This window comes from Dicentrarchus labrax, unplaced genomic scaffold (genome assembly GCF_905237075.1).
Source record: "Dicentrarchus labrax unplaced genomic scaffold, dlabrax2021, whole genome shotgun sequence".
NCBI classification, from domain to species: domain Eukaryota; kingdom Metazoa; phylum Chordata; class Actinopteri; family Moronidae; genus Dicentrarchus; species Dicentrarchus labrax.
Genome location: NW_026136715.1, coordinates 249,461 through 268,206, shown reverse-complemented (window position 1 = coordinate 268,206; position 18,746 = coordinate 249,461). Strand labels below are relative to the sequence as shown.

The 18,746-nt window shown below is 43.0% G+C and overlaps 4 protein-coding genes across 12 annotated transcripts in view; 2 read left to right on the top strand and 2 right to left on the bottom strand.

Moving 5' to 3' along the window:
* Positions 1-188: 188 nt before the first annotated feature.
* rad51c (RAD51 paralog C) lies at positions 189-6,513 on the bottom strand. Its single transcript, XM_051426764.1, has 4 exons — positions 6,334-6,513; positions 1,634-1,868; positions 1,323-1,539; positions 189-1,227 (listed from the first exon to the last, which is right to left on the bottom strand). The coding sequence occupies exons 1-4, from the start codon at positions 6,449-6,451 to the stop codon at positions 727-729; spliced, it is 1,071 nt and encodes a 356-aa protein (XP_051282724.1). The 5' UTR covers positions 6,452-6,513; the 3' UTR covers positions 189-726.
* Positions 6,514-6,936: 423 nt separating this feature from the next.
* Positions 6,937-10,585, top strand: abt1 (activator of basal transcription 1). Its single transcript, XM_051426774.1, has 5 exons — positions 6,937-7,016; positions 9,031-9,355; positions 9,636-9,811; positions 9,915-10,100; positions 10,183-10,585. Exons 2-5 carry the CDS (start codon positions 9,049-9,051, stop codon positions 10,378-10,380), a joined length of 867 nt encoding a protein of 288 aa, XP_051282734.1. The 5' UTR covers positions 6,937-7,016; positions 9,031-9,048; the 3' UTR covers positions 10,381-10,585.
* A 559-nt stretch (positions 10,586-11,144) lies between these two features.
* comta (catechol-O-methyltransferase a) lies at positions 11,145-16,099 on the bottom strand. 4 transcript variants are annotated; one of them, XM_051426771.1, is made up of 6 exons: positions 15,882-16,099; positions 15,581-15,743; positions 15,333-15,450; positions 12,885-13,078; positions 11,873-12,004; positions 11,145-11,795 (listed from the first exon to the last, which is right to left on the bottom strand). In XM_051426771.1, exons 2-6 carry the CDS (start codon positions 15,740-15,742, stop codon positions 11,613-11,615), a joined length of 789 nt encoding a protein of 262 aa, XP_051282731.1. In that variant the 5' UTR covers position 15,743; positions 15,882-16,099; the 3' UTR covers positions 11,145-11,612. The 4 variants fall into 4 exon arrangements, with proteins under 4 accessions (XP_051282731.1, XP_051282732.1, XP_051282729.1 ...); XM_051426772.1 differs by having other exon boundaries at positions 15,564-15,726; XM_051426769.1 differs by having other exon boundaries at positions 15,581-16,099.
* Positions 16,100-16,947: 848 nt separating this feature from the next.
* cdk16 (cyclin-dependent kinase 16) overlaps positions 16,948-18,746 on the top strand; it is a 29,727-nt gene continuing 27,928 nt past the window's right edge. For all 6 annotated transcript variants that reach the window (XR_007887855.1, XM_051426700.1, XM_051426701.1 and 3 more), the window contains exon 1: positions 16,948-17,086. The gene's annotated coding sequence lies outside the window, so the exon portion shown is untranslated. The remainder of the gene's footprint in view (positions 17,087-18,746) is intronic.

Genomic DNA, 18,746 nt, shown 5'->3' with positions numbered 1-18,746 from the left:
TGTGTGTGTGTGTGAGATCTCAGCGCCCTCTGCTGATCATGGTGTGTACCTGTCTGTGTGCTGCGTGTCAGACAGGTGTTCAGTGTTTACCTCCTGATGTTTAAACTCACTTTCATCTTCACACAAACATAAACAAAAGCAGTCTGTGTGTAGAAAACAACATCTGTTTCTGTGTAAACAGCATCCTGTAAATATTCACCAGGTTTTATTAACGTTCATTCATTAACAAAGATAAACAGACCTTCCACACAGTGTATGTTTATCGTTTAATACGATTGTTATAATCTATGACATTTACACCTGGTCTTACAATAATAATAATAATAATAATAATAATAATATAATAATAATGACAACCACAAGAACCAGGATCAGCACCAGGACCAGGATCAGCACCAGGACCAGGATTAGGACCAGGACCAGGATTAGGACTAGGACCAGGACCAGCACCTGAACCAGGACCTGGACCAGGATCAGTACCAAGATCAGCACCAGGATCAGGACCAGGACCAAGATCCGGACCAGGATCAGGACCAGGATCAGCACCAGGACCAGGACCAGGCTGAATTCAGTTTATATTTATGAACACATCAGCTGTTCCTACACAACTACAGACTGAATTAGCTGTTCTCCACCTGCTGGACACAAACTGAACAAATAGCCTCTGATTGGCTGATGGGCTCTGACCAATCCGAAGAGAGTTCATAAACAACCTCAATCGACCAATCAGCAGCTGCTGTCTCTCTGGCTGGCAGCTGATTGGATGCTGTGTGTTCGGGGGCGTTTTCTCTGCGGCTGCTCTGATTGGTCAGCGTCTCTGAATCCTTCAGAGGTGATCTGGTATTGGACGGTGGAGTCCATGTGACCTGCAGATTTAAAGATAGCGGCCAGCCGCTGCGGCCCTGCCCAGTACAGGAGGAGCCTGGTGGTGGGGGCGTGGCCCCAATTCTCCCCGAGAGCGGGGACCAGCTGTGATTGGCTTCCCCGCAGCTGGGTGGTCATCTGATTGGTTATCACCACCGCTATTTCACGGCTGGTTGCCATGGTGATAAGTTGCTGGGCGAGGCCGTTGAGGAGCCGTGTCCTCTGCGACAGTTCATCAAAGTGCCGCCGGAATGGAAACGCCACGCTGTCAATCACCAGGAGGCGAACACTCGGGTGCTCAGACAGGAAGTCCGGCAGCAGGTGGAGCTCGGCCAGCAGCTCCACGTAGTCATGGCAACGCACCTGAGAGAGGTGAGACAGAATCAATCAGAATCATTATAACCTGCTGCTGCGCTATGACACCACTGTCTGTTGCCATGACGACCAGCCGTCATTACCAGAAACATGTTAGACAGTATGGTTTCCATAGTGAAGGTCTCCATGGCGACCCGCTGTTCATCGTCTTCGACCAATAGGGAGCAGTGCCGGACAGCCGCGGCAGCGATGTCGACAACCCTCTGAAGCATGAAGCCACCTTCAGTGTCGATGTAGATCACCTGACCTCCGACCCCGCCGAAGCACTGAGGGACCTGAACATCCACCGCCAGCTGCAGACTGAAAGGAAGAGGTCATCAATAACTTTATTGTGTGTGTGTGTGTGTGTGTGTGTGTTACAGTGTGTGTGTGCATGTTACAGTGTGTGTGTTACCACAGTTGTGTTTTTCCGACTCCCGGAGCTCCACAGATTTCTGTGGTTTTGCCAACAGGAAGTCCTCCTCCCAGAATCGAGTCCAGCTGAGAGCAGAAGGTCACGATGTTCCTCAGATCCTCTTCCTCCTTCTGCAGGAGCTCCAGAGCCGTCAGAGACCCTCCTTCATCACCTCCTCGTTCACTCCGCACTGACTGCAGAACCTCCAGCGCCTCCTGCTGGGACAGACCGGCCTCTGCAACACAACATATCTGACCTGATCCACAATGAACCAGTACCAGTCTGTAGACCACAACCAGAGCAACACTGCAGACCAGAACCAGAGTCACACTGTAGACCAGTGTGTAGGAGTTAGTGCTATGTAGTGGTAGAAGTTTCAGATTGCAACTAACTGAACACCTCTCGTGTCTGTATCTGACAACCTGAATGATAACAGTCAGTAGATGAACTACAGTACAATCTCTATCTAGATCCAGTGTTTGGTTTGTCCGTTCTGGGCAACCGTAGAAACATGGCAGTTCAACAGGGTGGACTCTGCCAGAAGACGACCCGCTCCCTTTGTAGATACAAGAGTCTTATTGTAAGGTAACAAACACACAATGATTCTTATTATCAGCTGATTTACACTAATGAAAACATACCTATAGATATTATATTAATGTGACATTATATTATATTACATTATAATATATAACATTATATTGTATTATATTGTATAATATTATAACATTATATTATATTACATTATATTATATTATATTACATCTAATCTCATCTCTCATCTCATCTTCATCCGCTTATCCAGTTTCGGGTCGCGGGGGTAGCAAGTCCAGCAGAGGACCCCAAACTTCATCTTCCCTGGCCACATCGGCCAACTCTGACTGGGGGATCCTGAGGCGTTCCCAGGCCAGTGTTGAGATATAATCCCTCCACCTGGTCCTCGGTCTGCCCCGTGGCCTCCTCCCAGCTGGACGTGCCAGGAACACCTCCCTTGGGAGGCGCCCTGGAGGCATCCTCACCAGATGCCCGAACCTCAGCTACTCCGAGTCCCTCGCGGATGACCGAGCTCCCCCCCCAACCCTAAGGGAGATGCCAGCAACCCTTCTGAGGAAACCCATTTTGGCCGCTTGCACCCACAATCTTGTTCTTTCGGTCATGACCCATCTTTCATGACCATAGGTGAGGGTAGAAACAAAGATCGACCGGTAGATCAAGAGCTTCGCCTTTCGGCTCAACTCTCTTTTTGTGACAACTGTTTAATAAAGGGACCGCAATACTGCCCCTGCTGCCCCGATTCTCCGGCCAATTTCCTGCTCCATTCTACCCTCACTCGTGAACAAAACCCTGAGGTACTTGAACTCCTTCACTTGGGGTAAGGACTCACTCCCTACCCGAAGTAGACAATCCACCGGTTTCCTGCTGAGAACCATGGCCTTTAGATTTAGAGGTGCTGATCCTCATCCCAGCTGCTTGACATTCAGCTGCTAACCGATCCAGTGAGTGCTGAAGGTCACAGGTCGATGATGCCATCAGGACCACATCAGCCGCAAAAAGCAACGATGCAATCCTCAGCCCACCAAACTGCAACCCCTCCCCCCCACGACTACGCCTCGATATCCTGTCTGTGAAAGTCAAAAACAGGATTGGTGACAAAGCGCAGCCCTGGTGGAGGCCAACTCCCACTGGAAACGAGTCCGACTTACCAAGATTCTGGACACAACTCTCGCTTTGGAAATCCAGAAGTGACCCCCTCACCCCATACTCCCGCAGAACTTCCCACAGGATATCCTGGGGAACCCGGTCATATGCCTTCTCCTAATCCACAAGCACATGTAGACCGGATGAGCATATTCCCAGGCCCCTTCCAAGACCTGCGAGAGTGAAGAGTTGGTCTGTTGTTCCACGACCAGGACAGAACCCACACTGTTCCTCTTTAATCAAAGGTTCAACAATCAACTGGACCCTCCTTTCCAGCACCTTAGAGTAAACTTTCCCAGGGAGGCTGAGTAGTGTGATGCCTCTGTAGTTTGCACACACCCTCTGGTCCCCCTTTTTAAATAGGGGAACCACCACCCCAGTCCACCACTCCTTTGGCGCTGTCCCTGACTTCCACGCAATGTTGAAAAGGCGTGTCAACCAAGACAGCCCCTCAACACCCAGAGCCTTCAGCATTTCTGGGCGAATCTCATCAATCCCTGGGCCTTTGCCACTGTGGAGTTGTTTGACTACCTCAGTGACCTCCCGCATGGAAATTGACGCAGATCCCCCATCACACTCCAGCCCTGCCTCTATCACAGAGGGCGGGTTTGTTGGTCTAGTCCAGTTCAGGAGTTCCCCAAAGTGTTCCTTCCACCGCCCAATTACCTCCTAAGTTGAGGTCAGCAGTGTCCCATCCCCGCTGTACACAGCTTGAATGGTTCCCCGCTTCCCCCTCCTGAGGTGTCGGACGGTTTTCCAGAAGCACCTGGGTGCCGTCTAGTGTTGTCACGATACCAAAATTATTGTTTTGATACCGATACCAAGTCAAGAATTGCGATTTCGATACTTTTTCGATACTTTTCTGTAGCAGAAGAAAATGGAAATATTTAAAATATGATGGTGATAAATTTGTCATAGCAGAGGACCTAAATAGTTTATGTGTGATAATAACAATAACTTGTGACTAACTTAGCATCTCTATATGCAGTGGTTATAGTGATAACTGCCAACATTTACTTAACCATAACATTACCATAATTAATAATAGGAAATAATGAGTTAACCTAATGTTATTTAAGCTGTGATATATGGGCTAATGTTTCCTGTACTTCAACGTCTGATTTCTTTGACGGTTAACTTTATATTTGAGTCCATAATTTCTTACAAGGCCTTTCAGAAATACACCTCCTTTGCGTAGGTCTGTGCTCTTTAAATGCTGTAATAACCTAATATAAATAAATCACTGACAAACATGCACATGTTCTGATTATAATCATATAGCCTATAGATCATTTTAGCTGATGTTTTGTGTGCTTTATTTTAGCAGCTTGCAAATTATTAACGTTATCTGTGAAAGTTGCGTTTTCAGAGATGTTGAATTAGCCGTAGGCAGGCTATTGGTTAGCCATGAGGATAATGCCCATAGTTAGCCTACTATTTCTCTAGATAGCCTCGTCAAACTACGGTGGTGCAAAATAAACCATAGCCTACTCATCTGACTTATTTAAGGGCATGAACGTGGTCGTGTTATCTTTCACATACTAACTGTCGGTCTTTAAACTCCTCGTACAACTTGGCGTGCTTGTCGGCCGAATGTTTCTCCAGGTTGGAGGTGTTTGCTCCCTTTGTTTACATTCGTTTGTAACGTTAGCACTGATGACAAACAGGTCTCGACTTATCGGTAGCTTTGCTGTCAGCAAGGTAGGCAAAGTACTTCCATATTTCACTCCTCGCGTCATCTTTTTCTACCAGTCAAGGACCGGCGGCCACAGTATCATTGTGCTCGCACATGCAGCGATCTCGTTACAGTGTTTGTCACATGACAGCTGCAGCTTCTTTGCTGCGTGCGTGAGGAGAAAAAACACAGACGTCCATAGGGAGGCACTGGAAGCATGCATTGGACACATCAACATGAAAAAAGTCTGTTACAAATCTGGAACGCGGTCATTCTTAAAAGTATCGATACTATTACATTTAGGAATCGTGGCGTTTTTAATTTCCGAGAATCGCGATACTTTTGAAGTATCGGTGCACCGTGCAACACTAGTGCCATCTGAAAGTCCTTCTCCATGACTTCTCCGAACTCCTCCCACACCCGCTGTTTTGCTTCCCTCACAGCTGTGGTTGCAGTCCTTCGGGCCTGTCGGTACCCTGCAACTGCCTTGGGAGTCCCCCGGGATAACATATCCCGGAAGTCCTCCTTCTTCAGTCGGATGGCTTCCCTGACCCCTTGACATCTTCCACATACTTTCATTGGGGCTTCTGTGAACCATTCTTAGTCTGGCCCCTCACCTGAGACCACTTTGCCTTGGGAGACCCTACAAGGAGCATATTGCTCCCGACAACACAGCTCTCGGGTTCATAGAAGCACCCAAACCTCTCCACCACGGTAAGGTGATAGTTCCCGGAGAGACATTATACAGTATATTATATTATATAACATTATATTATATTGTATTATATATATATATATATATATATATATATAGTAACGTACATACTGGAGCTTTAATCTGTGTAATAATAAAAATGTGACAATCAGAAGAATAATGTGATTCTCTATTAAGTCGGGACAGTAAAACCTGTTTTTTTTTTTATGGAGTTTGGTGAGAACTAAAAAGTTATGATTTAGTTCATATTAAGAGGTGTTCTGTGCTATATAGTTTATTATTAAAAAATAAATGATTCTCTTTCTTTTGTCATTCATATAATATAAAACAAATAGAAATATACACAAAAACCATAAATAAGTACAATAACTATAACTAATAAATATACATAGAAATATAAACAGAAATATAATAACTATTATTATTTGACGAGGGTTAAACTGCAGATGTGTGTGAATCAGAAGAATAATGAGATTAAAATCTTATTAAAACTGACACAATCAATAAAAATAATCAATAATATTGATTAATAACAGAGGAGCAGCGTTGAACCCATAGAGCTAAAATCGTCAGTATTTTGAATGGAGTTTGGTTGGAGGATATAACCGGTACCCGCGTTGAGCTGCGCCGGTTGGAGGTCCAGGAGGTCTGCCGTGAACCGGAATCCAGCACGGACCAGTTTGAGTCTCAGACCGGGACTCAGATCTAGACTGTAAACTGGTCTTTGCATCTTCGCTGCTAACGTTAGCTTCAAAACACACCGCCGTCACAGCTATCCCAGCATGCCTTTCTTTTCACAAAAGCGTCAACTCCGGTGTGAACTTTCAAAGTAAGAGCGGTTGTAAAAAACAAACAAGACAAGTTGTGATTCATGTAAAAATCTTTTATTATGTACTCTGAATTTATTGATCAATCAGAGGAGAAATTCAGGATTACAGCAGAATAAATATATGAATGAATAAATAAATAAACACTTCACAGCCTGCAGTGCCTCCTGCTGGGGCAGACTGGCCTCAAACTTAAATAGATTCTTTAAATTTGTGTAAAGTAAAACTATAAATGGAATAAAACAGAAACTATACAAGGCAAATAAGCCGAAAACGTAAAATTAATTACTGGTCACAACTGAAATAAACTCATTAGCAGTCTGAACCCCCAAACTCTTATTTTGACAGTAAAACCGGAAGTTGTATATCAGCTGATCTTTTAGCCGGACGCTCCGTGACGTCACCAAGACGCGACAGAGTTTGTTCACACGTGAGAGCGAGCAGCAGCACTTTGTGCAGACTTTAAAGGTGAGAGTTTATTTACATTTAATCTGAAATTACTTTCTTGAAAAGGTTTTAATGTGAAAGAATCAAAGCCGGAAGTGATTCTATTAATATCTACTCGATAAGAGATAAGATGTATCTTTATTGATCCCCTGTAGGAGAAATTCAAGTCACACACAGCAGCAGAGGAGAATGTAGAGCAACGAGTACAAAGAGTACAATATATAAAATCTAATATATACACACTTTATACAATACGCAGTAAAACCGTGTACAAATATTAATAAACTCTAGTGCAACTTAAAGATTAAAGATAAATAGTTTGTGCAAGATGTTTGGTTGAAGTTAAAACCGGTGTTAGTCAGCAGAGGTTGGAGGTACTGGGAGCTGTGGTTGTGGAGGTACTGGGAGCTGTGGTTGTGGAGGTACTGGGTGCTGTGGTTGTGGAGGTACGGGTGCGGGTGTGGAGGTACTGGGTGCTGGGTGGGAGGTACTGGGTGCTGTGGTTGTGGAGGTACTGGGTGCTGTGGTTGTGGAGGTACTGGGAGCTGTGGGTGCTGTGGTTGTGGAGGTACTGGGAGCTGTGGTTGTGGAGGTACTGGGTGCTGTGGTAGTGGAGGTTGGAGGTACTGGGAGCTGTGGTTGTGGAGGTACTGGGAGCTGTGGTTGTGGAGGTACTGGGAGCTGTGGTTGTGGAGGTACTGGGTGCTGTGGTTGTGGAGGTACTGGGAGCTGTGGTTGTGGAGGTACTGGATGCTGTGGCTGTGGAGGTACTGGGTGCTGTGGTTGTGGAGGTACTGGGTGCTGTGGTTGTGGAGGTACTGGGAGCTGTGGTTGTGGAGGTTGGAGGTGCTGTGGCTGTGGACTGTGATGGTTGATGGTACAAACGAGCCTCCAAACTGCTTTAAGGGTTGGTTCTGGATCAGTCTGTGGCTGAAAGCTCCTGAGCTGCCTGAGCTCAGTGTAGAGAGGATGAGAGGGGTTGTCCATGATGGCTTTCAGCTTCCCTCAGCACAGAAGATGACCCTGGCCACTACAGACTGATAGAACATCTGCAGTAGCTGAGTGCAGATGTTGAAGGACCTGAGCCTCCTCAGAAAGAACAGCCTGCTCTGTCCTTTCCTGTAGAGGGTCTCAGTGTCCGTCCAGTCCAGTTTATTGTTGAGTCTCTACCCTCTCCCCTAATAGCAACTAGGGAGGGGGGGCCTCTTGCTGCACCACCAGGTCCTGACATGATGTTATTGATGTCCAACTCTGTGTGTGCTGATCTCACACTTATGAATTATCAGATTATTGATTATTAATCAGATTATCAGAGGAAACATGCTTAGTAAAGAGTACATTAATGTATAGCAGTGACGGTATATTAACGTATAGCAGTGACGGTACATTAATGTATAGCAGTGTCGGTATATTAACGTATAGCAGGGACGGTATATTAATGTATAGCAGGGACGGTATATTACCGTATAGCAGGGACGGTATATTAACGTATAGCAGTGACGGTATATTACCGTATAGCAGTGACGGTATATTAATGTATAGCAGGGACGGTATATTAACGTATAGCAGTGACGGTATATTAATGTATAGCAGGGACGGTATATTACCGTATAGCAGTGACGGTATATTACATAAGGGACGGTATATTAATGTATAGCAGGGACGGTATATTAATGTATAGCAGGGACGGTATATTACCGTATAGCAGGGACGGTATATTACCGTATAGCAGGGACGGTATATTAATGTATAGCAGGGACGGTATATTAATGTATAGCAGGGACGGTATATTACCGTATAGCAGGGACGGTATATTAATGTATAGCAGGGACGGTATATTAATGTATAGCAGGGACGGTATATTACCGTATAGCAGTAATGGTATATTAACGTATAGCAGGGACGGTATATTCTGAACTGTAATCAATGATGCCGTTGTTTGATTATTGATTATGTTGCTGGTGTCCACAAACTCTTATCAGAATCAATCTGTTCATGTGTTCATGTTGTTGTTTTTACTGTTTTGCTGTTGCAGTCATCAGTCTGCAGAGAGATGGAGAGAAAAGAGGAGGAGGAGGAGAGTAAGACTACATCTCAGAGAGAGGAGGATGAAGAGAAGGAAGAGGAAGCCGCTGCCACTGCAGGGAGAGGAGGGGATGAAGATAATGATGAAAATGAATATGCTTCTGGGAAGAAGAAGACCAAACAGAAAGGTGTTGGAGTGACTTCCTGTCCAGACAGGAAGCGTCTTCCAGGTATAATCTACCTGGGTCACATTCCTCCAAGACTCCGCCCCAAACATCTAAGGAACATGCTGTCAGCGTTCGGAGAGATCGGACGCATCTTCCTCCAGCCAGAAGGTAAAATCAGACACACAGAGGACATGATCAATATGAACAATGTACATTTTTATATGATCAATACATATCATAATATACCCTAAGATATATTATCTATCTATAAATATCATAGACTGATTAATCCTATCTCCTGAACGTCTTGTGTATTCTGAATTACGTTTCTATAAATACTACAATACCCAAGATCCTCAGCTGCCATTGCTATTAAAAAGAAGACAGTCAGAGGTTTAGTGAAATGCCCCCTGGGAGTTGTAGTAATTATTGTGTCCTGTGTGGTCAGACGGGGAGGTGAGGAGGAGGAAGAGGAAGACGGGGTTGAGGAGGTGTGATTTCACTGAAGGATGGGTTGAGTTCAGAGACAAACGAGTGGCCAAGAGAGTTGCAGCTTCTCTCCACAACACGCCGATGGGAACCAGGAAACGACAACGCTTCTACTCTGACCTCTGGAACATCAAGGTACCCACTTACGGCTAACATCACTGTGGCATTGCAGTCACTTGGTTTCAGTCTGACAAACTGTAAGACCAGATCACCTGTCTGTCTCTTTACCTGTCTGTAGTACCTGCACAGGTTCCAGTGGACTCACCTGAGCGAGCGTCTGGCCTACGAGCAGACAGTGCTGCAGCAGAGACTAAGGACCGAAGTGTCTCAGGCGAAGAGAGAAACAAACTTCTACTTGAACAATGTGGACAAGAGCACTCACCTGGACAAAGTGAGGAGGAAGAGACAGAGAGACGGACAACAGGTAAACTCTAACTCACCTGGGTCTACCTGCAGCCTCACTGCAGTCTCTGTAATGACGGTTAAACTTGATTTGTGGTTGCCAGGTGGACGAGAGGACGTGGGACTTCACTCAGCGTCAGACGGAGGATGAGATCCAGTTGAAGAAAAAGAGGAGACACTCCATTTCCCAGAAGCACCTGGACAAGGCCCGCCTCCTCCAACAGAACAGCCAATCAAACGTCTCTCTGCTGGCCAAGATTTTCAACTCCAACCAATCAGAGTTACAGCAGGGAGGCATCTGATTGGCTGTGGCACTTTCCATGAAACTCTATACCCAGGTCAATGAGCTCGTTAAGACTGTTGTAATTAAGATAATTTAACTGTTTAGTGGCCTGACCTTTGACCTTGTCCAACAGTATCTGACATCATTCACCTGTACAGGTGGTTTTGATGTCATCACATCTTTTTATTTCTGTATAAAATGTAAATAAATCTTTATTCCTGACAGACTTTGAGTCCAGCTGTTTTTTATCCGTTTTCTTCTGTGATTACCTCCCCCACTTGTCTGTCTCTGTACCTGTCTGTCTCTGTACTACAGCCAGTGTGGAGGAATAAAAACACCTGATACACCGACAGATAAATAATATATTTTTATTCCTGAGGTGTCTGTGGTTAAATGAATGAACCTGTTGTAATGAACTGCAAGTAAACAACAACAACAAAATTGTGAAGCTGTGTAACAAATAACCAATCAGGGTAGTTGTTTTTTAATTCTTTAATCCTTAATTCTGACCTGCAGACTGAACTATTGGCTCTTCATTGATCTGAACCTCTATAGCATCCAGACATCAGGATGATGTATTATTAGTTTATGATAATAATAAAGTGATCTATAACTGGCATCTGGAATAAAATAATCTGAATAAAGCTGCAGGTAGTCTGTGTCCAATCAACTGTATTAATAAAGCTATTGATCATTAATATTATAGTAGAGCAGCTCTGTTTATGTATATGTATATCTTTATCTCCTATCAGATCAGCTGATCAATCAATGAACAACTTCTCACCGGCTTCCCACCGTGCAGGTGATAGGTGTGTTTGTTTTAATAAAGATCAGGACAGGAAACAGGAAGTGCATAATGAATTAATAAAAGAGTTCATTAAATACATTTTACACATTTAGAGGACAATGTTTACAACATGGTTAGAAAACTACAACACCAAACCTATTGATTGACAAGCTGACGACATTACAACAGCAGTTGAACACCCAATCACAGCAGGTGGAAGCTAAAGGAACAACCTGCAGCTTCAGTGTCCCTTTGAATTCAGTTAGCATGGTAATGTGTTTCAGTAACAACGTAAAGCGTTTGGAATTATCTACCACTCTGACTTACACCTCTTCTCCAGGGCAGCTGTCGCTGAGGCTCATGGGTATTGTAGTATTTAGACCTGTCCGCCAAAAACATAAAACAGACACACCGTGACCCTGTAAACCTGGTCCTGGTGTGATGATTCAGGTGTTCAGTCCGGATCAGTCTCCCTGGTACTCAGACCTCTCCAGTCCGTCGAGGACTCTGGTGTACTCCAGGTGAGCCTGGTAGAACCTGCTGCTGTACTTCAGGTTGTATCTGACGTAGTTCAGGTAGTCTGGAGCTCCGGGGCAGACCACGTTGTCAGCCAGGACCACTGAGCCCTGAGCCAGCAGGCCGCAGTCCTGCAGGGGGATTGGGGTTAAAGGTCAGAACATATGGTAATTTCAGAGGTTAGGGGTCAAAGGTCAGTGGTCAGTACCTCCAGCAGTCTGATGTCAGGCAGGTAGTGATCCTTCCAGTGGTCCAGGAAAACAAAGTCAAATGCCTGGATTCCAAACATGTTGGCCATCTTGGGAATCAGGTCAGCTGACTCACCTTCCAGCACACACACCTAACAGAGTGACATTAGCGATCAATAACCATTCAATAAGTACAAACCAGGAGTAAGGTCTACAAATAAGATATTTGAATTGAATTAGAAGTTTGTTCCTTCACAGCATCAGCTTTAGTGTCAGATATTTGACCAGGATCCAAAATGTAATCCCACTGAGCACCAAATGTGTCACGTTATTAGAGACGTGTTAATATATTCATGGTATTCAGCCACCAAAAATAAAACGTGAAGAAGAAAAGAAAAGTCACAGCAGTCGACGTTTTTGTGAGAGGTGGTGAGAAAGAGATACTGGATAATGTATGAAACTCTAAAGGATCAGAAAGCCTCAAAACTTTAAATTATAATGTAACTATTTTTAATCAAATAGTGCATGATGCAGTTTTTCATCCGGTAAAAATATTGTTGACTAGAACAATTTCTGAGTTTACTGCCAGCGTGAGATGAACTAGGAACTTAATTTCGGACCCTGTATCTGAGGAGGAAGGAAGCGAGTGGATGTCTGGAACTGTGACAGCCACAAAGTAAAAGGTCTAACCAGTGTGTTCAGAAGATGTCGGAGATGATAGCACTTGAACAGCCCAGCTGGTCTCAGTGGTTCCCGGTGATGTTTGGATACCAACAAGCACAGTAGAGCTAACCATAGTCAGCAGAGCAGGCGTTCAAGGCCAGAGGCCCTCAGAAACCTCTCTCCAGACAGCATTTATTCTGGAACCCCAGTGGACCCCGTATCTGGGATTACACAGTCTCTTCTTTTACCTCTGACCCTACTGCAAGTTGTGACCTGTGACCCTGCTACAGGTTGTGACCTATGACCACTGACCCAGCTGCAGGTTGTGACCTATGACCTCTGACCCTGCTGCAGGTGGTGACCCCTGACCTTGTCCTGCAATCCTGCATGTTGGATGACCTGTCGCGCCACATGAGCATACTCAGGGTTCATCTCTACGGTAATTAGCTTTGTTGCCGGGGGCAACAACCTGGTGATGCGGACAGTTGAGTAACCACAGTACGTCCCCAACTCCAGCACTGTGGAAGGGCAGGTTTCCATGACAACCAAATCCAAGATGGCTCCTGGGAGACGGACAAAGAGACACATGATTAATGAGAACACATTTGTGTGTGTGTGTGTGTTACAGTGTGTGTATTACACAATGTATTACAGTGTGTATTACAGTGTGTATATTACAGTGTATTAATTCAATTCAATTCAACAAAACAACAGTATATAGGACAGATCCTCCGGCTCTAGGTGGGTGGTCGTCTGTCTCGACCAGTTGGGGTGAGAGAGAGAGAGAGAGAGAGAGAGAGAGAGAGAGAGAGAGAGAGAGAGCGAGAGAGAGACAGAGAGAGAGAGAGAGAGAGCATATACTACAGTGTATATTACAGTGTATATTACAGTGTTTATATTACAGTGTGTATTACAGTGTGTATTACAGTGTGTATTACAGTGTATATTACAGTGTGTATATTACAGTGTGTATTACAGTGTATATTACAGTGTGTATATTACAGTGTGTATTACAGTGTTTATATTACAGTGTGTATTACAGTGTGTATTACAGTGTATATTACAGTGTGTATATTACAGTGTGTATTACAGTGTATATTACAGTGTGTATATTACAGTGTGTATTACAGTGTTTATATTACAGTGTGTATTACAGTGTGTATTACAGTGTATATTACAGTGTTTATATTACAGTGTATATTACAGTGTGTATATTACAGTGTGTATATTACAGTGTTTATATTACAGTGTGTATTACAGTGTGTATTACAGTGTATATTACAGTGTGTATATTACAGTGTGTATTACAGTGTATATTACAGTGTGTATATTACAGTGTGTATTACAGTGTTTATATTACAGTGTGTATTACAGTGTGTATTACAGTGTATATTACAGTGTTTATATTACAGTGTGTATTACAGTGTTTATATTACAGTGTATATTACAGTGTGTATATTACAGTGTATATTACAGTGTTTATATTACAGTGTGTATTACAGTGTGTATTACAGTGTATATTACAGTGTTTATATTACAGTGTATATTACAGTGTGTATTACAGTGTGTATATTACAGTGTGTATTACAGTGTTTATATTACAGTGTGTATTACAGTGTGTATTACAGTGTATATTACAGTGTGTATATTACAGTGTATATTACAGTGTTTATATTACAGTGTATATTACAGTGTGTATTACAGTGTGTATATTACAGTGTGTATTACAGTGTGTATATTACAGTGTGTATATTACAGTGTATATTACAGTGTGTATATTACAGTGTGTATTACAGTGTGTATATTACAGTGTTTATATTACAGTGTGTATTACAGTGTTTATATTACAGTGTATATTACAGTGTGTATTACAGTGTGTATATTACAGTGTGTATTACAGTGTGTATATTACAGTGTGTATATTACAGTGTGTATTACAGTGTTTATATTACAGTGTGTATTACAGTGTATATTACAGTGTGTATATTACAGTGTGTATTACAGTGTGTATATTACAGTGTGTATTACAGTGTATATTACAGTGTGTATATTACAGTGTGTATTACAGTGTGTATATTACAGTGTGTATTACAGTGTGTATATTACAGTGTGTATATTACAGTGTGTATTACAGTGTGTATATTACAGTGTGTATTACAGTGTGTATATTACAGTGTGTATATTACAGTGTGTATTACAGTGTGTATATTACAGTGTGTATATTACAGTGTGTATTACAGTGTGTATTACAGTGTGTATATTACAGTGTGTATTACAGTGTGTATATTACAGTGTGTATATTACAGTGTGTATTACAGTGTGTATATTACAGTGTGTATATTACAGTGTGTATATTACAGTGTTTATATTACAGTGTGTATTACAGTGTGTATATTACAGTGTGTATTACAGTGTGTATATTACAGTGTGTATATTACAGTGTGTATATTACAGTGTGTATTACAGTGTGTATATTACAGTGTGTATATTACAGTGTGTATATTACAGTGTATATTACAGTGTGTATATTACAGTGTGTATTACAGTGTGTATATTACAGTGTGTATTACAGTATGTATATTACAGTGTTTATATTACAGTGTGTATTACAGTGTGTATATTACAGTGTGTATATTACAGTGTGTATTACAGTGTTTATATTACAGTGTGTATTACAGTGTGTATTACAGTGTGTATATTACAGTGTGTATATTACAGTGTGTATTACAGTGTTTATATTACAGTGTGTATATTACAGTGTGCGTATTACAGAGTGTATTTTACAGTGTGTGTGTGTGTGTGTGTGTGTGTGTTTACCTTTCTCGTCTCCTACGTTCATAGCCCACTCTGTGTGTTTACAGAAGTGATCGATGGCTTTGATGACGCTGTCTGGATCTCCTCTGACTGCATTTATACTGACAGCCTGCAAGAGGCGCTGCCAGAAAGACAGTCAGGTAAACAGACAGACAGACAAGTTAGCAGGCAACTAGACAGGTAGGCAGGCAGGCAGGCAGGCAGACGGTTAGACAGTTAGGTGAAGAGACATACAGGCAGTCTGGGGTCACCTGAGGTCGTGTTGTTCGTGTCAAGAAGTCGAGCGTCATCTCCAGCAGGACATCGTACCATAACAGAGCCAGAGTGGAGTTAGACTGAACCAACCAGGGAATCAAACAACGACACAAAACACACACAGCGACCACGACCACCAACACTGTGGGCACAGACATACTGACAAAGAGACAGACAGAAAGGGAGAAAGAAAGAGAGAGAAACAGACAGACAGGAGACAGACAGAGAGACAGACAGAGAAACATTAGTACCTTCAGTTCTGTACTAACAGTAAAAGCAGTATTACAGTATCAGTACCAGCTGGTGTCGTTAACTCTTCTTATTCTTCTTTCAGTCTTCTGTCTGTCTGTCTGTCTGTCTGTCTGTCTGTCTCTCTCTTTGTCTGTCTCTCTCTTGTTCTCTCTGTCTGTCTGTCTTTCTGTCTCTCTCTCTGTCTGTCTGTCTTTCTGTCTCTCTGTCTCTCTCTCTGTCTCTCTGTCTGTCTGTCCGTGTATCTGTCTCTCTCTCAGTCTGTCTGTCTGTCTCTCTGTCTGTGTATCTCTCTGTCAGCTTGTTTTAATCCTCTTCAGCCAATCAGCTTCTTAATCCTCCAGCTGTCTCTGTGGACCTCACTTCCTGTCCTATATCTATACATTTATTGATTACAATGTGTTCATATGTGTCTATATATTGATTACAATGTGTTAGATAGATAGATATTCCTTTATTTATCCCACAATGGGGAAATTCCAATATTACAGCAGCAAAGTGGATAGAGAAAAAAACTGTATAAAAAACAGTAAGAGTAGGAAAATAATAAATGTACAAGAGAAAAAACAGTAAGAATCCACAACAACAGATAACACAAATATTAGCAGCAGCAGTTGCACATGGGCAATAGATTGCACAGTAATTATTGTTATTTTCAACATTATTATTATTATTGATGCCGAGATGGGGGGGGGTTACTGGGAGCAGTGCTGGTTGTTAAACAGTCTGACAGCAGCAGGGAGGAAGGACCTACGATATCTCTCAGTGTACTGATGGGGTCCTGCATGGGGTGGGAGACATTCGTTCACATGTATACATATTGACTGATTGATTACAATGTACATTTTATGAATAAAAGTTAGATACAAAATACCTGAAATATGTTTATTAAAATATTATTAAATAAATCAAAATACTATTTTCCATTAATGTACAAAATGAACATTAATTTATAATAGATATATAATCATTGATAAAACTCATTTATCCAACATACTTTATTATTATTATTATTATTATATAGAATTATTATGGTTGTTGTTGTTTATATTGTTTGGGGGGGGGGCACATGCCGGTGGCGCCGTGCTGTGACGTCAGTGTCGGTGCGGTGAGTGTCTCCGTCAGGACGCACCGGAGGAGCGGAGCCGAGCAGCAACATGGCTGCAGATTACTGGGAGCCAGAAAGATCCGAGACTCTGTCAGACTGAACCGAGCCAAACACAACCCGGGACAGACCGGGACAGACCCTCCCGGTGAGTAAGACACACCGCCGAGCTTCAGGTGAAATCGGGAAACCATTTAATGCGGTTGTGACGGGGACCTTAACGGAGCAGCAGCTTCAGACATTAAACCGCTCCGCCTCCGCTGCTATTTATAACGCAGAGGACATTGACTGCAGGAGATAGACGGGCCCCGTCCGCTGCACACTGAGAGAGAGACTGCACATAGCCAGTACCACAGAGAGCACAGACACACTGAAGACCAGCTGCTAGCTGCTAGCTGCTAGCTGCAGAGACACACATTTAGCTTTAATTATTTATGGTTAGTGACGTACTGTGACATCATACACCTGTCAGTGGGTCAGGTGTTAGCATGTAAGCTGTCAGGTAGCTAGCCTGTCAGGTGACCAATACTGTTGTTGCTGTGCACCTGTCTGTCTGTCTGTCTGTCTTCTCTCTCTCTCTGTCTCTCTCTCTCTGTCTCTCTCTCTCTCTCTCTCTCTCTCTCTGTCTCTCTCTCTCTCTCTCTCACCCCAACTGGTCGAGACAGACGACCACCCACCTAGAGCCGGAGGATCTGTCCTAGGTTTCTGCCTTTTAACAGGCAGTGTTTCCTTGCCCTTGTCTCCAAGGTCTTGCTCATGGTGGTACTGTTGGGTCTCTGTAATTAATGTTAAAAGAGTTCGGTCTAGACCTGCTCTATTTGAAAAGTGTCCTGAGATAACTTCTGTTATGAATTGGTGATATACAAATAAAACTGAATTGAATTGAACTGAATAGCCTGTTAGCTGTCAGGTAGATAGCCTGTGCTGCTGCTGTTGTTGTTGTTGTTGTTGTTGTTGTTGTATACCAGAGGGCTGTTCTATGCAGTGAGGTGAGTAACTGAGACGTCAGGTGTAACTTCAGGTACTCGTTCTACAAAAGGTGGATCAGTTTTACCTGACTTATGTTGTCGTTAGAGATGTTCCGATACCATTTTTTCCCTCCTGATACCGATTCCGATACTCGTGCTGTGGCTATCGGCCGATACCGAGTACAGATACCGATACCAGTGTGTTAAAAAAAAAAAAAAAAAATCATACTACGCCTGACTGTGATACAGGGGCGGACTGGGACAATACTTCAGGCCGGGAGTTTGATACCATCCCAGGCCACCACCACCCGATTAACACGAAACACCAAGAGTGAGTTAGGTTGGCGCCTACTGATGTAAGAGTGTAAAATAATAGAGCAAAGGCTCCACATGCGCCCACATACAGCTTTTTCTGTTTCTTTCCCCTACAAAATAAATGTTTCTGTTGTGCTGCAATAACCTGAACTCAAATCACATAATTTCTATTCTATTTAATTTACTACTACACTTTAATGTGCAGGCGGCACATTAATAGTGTAGTAGTAAATTAAATAAAGATGCAGATGTGTAGGTTTATTCTCTGTTACATTAAACAAGGAAACTTTAAACACACACAGAAAGACATTTGCTAAATCCTTTGTTACCTCTTAAAACATTTGTTTTATTAAGTCAGTTTTATCCCCATCAGCTTCCACAAAGTGGATCTACCCTCCTCATTAAGTTGGTGGTGCTGGATAGGCTCTGGTTGTGTGTCTGTTGTCACCATTAGTGTTTAATGTCTTACCTGCTCCCTTACTGACAAACAGGTCAGTTATTTTACAGCACTTTGCTGATCTGTGG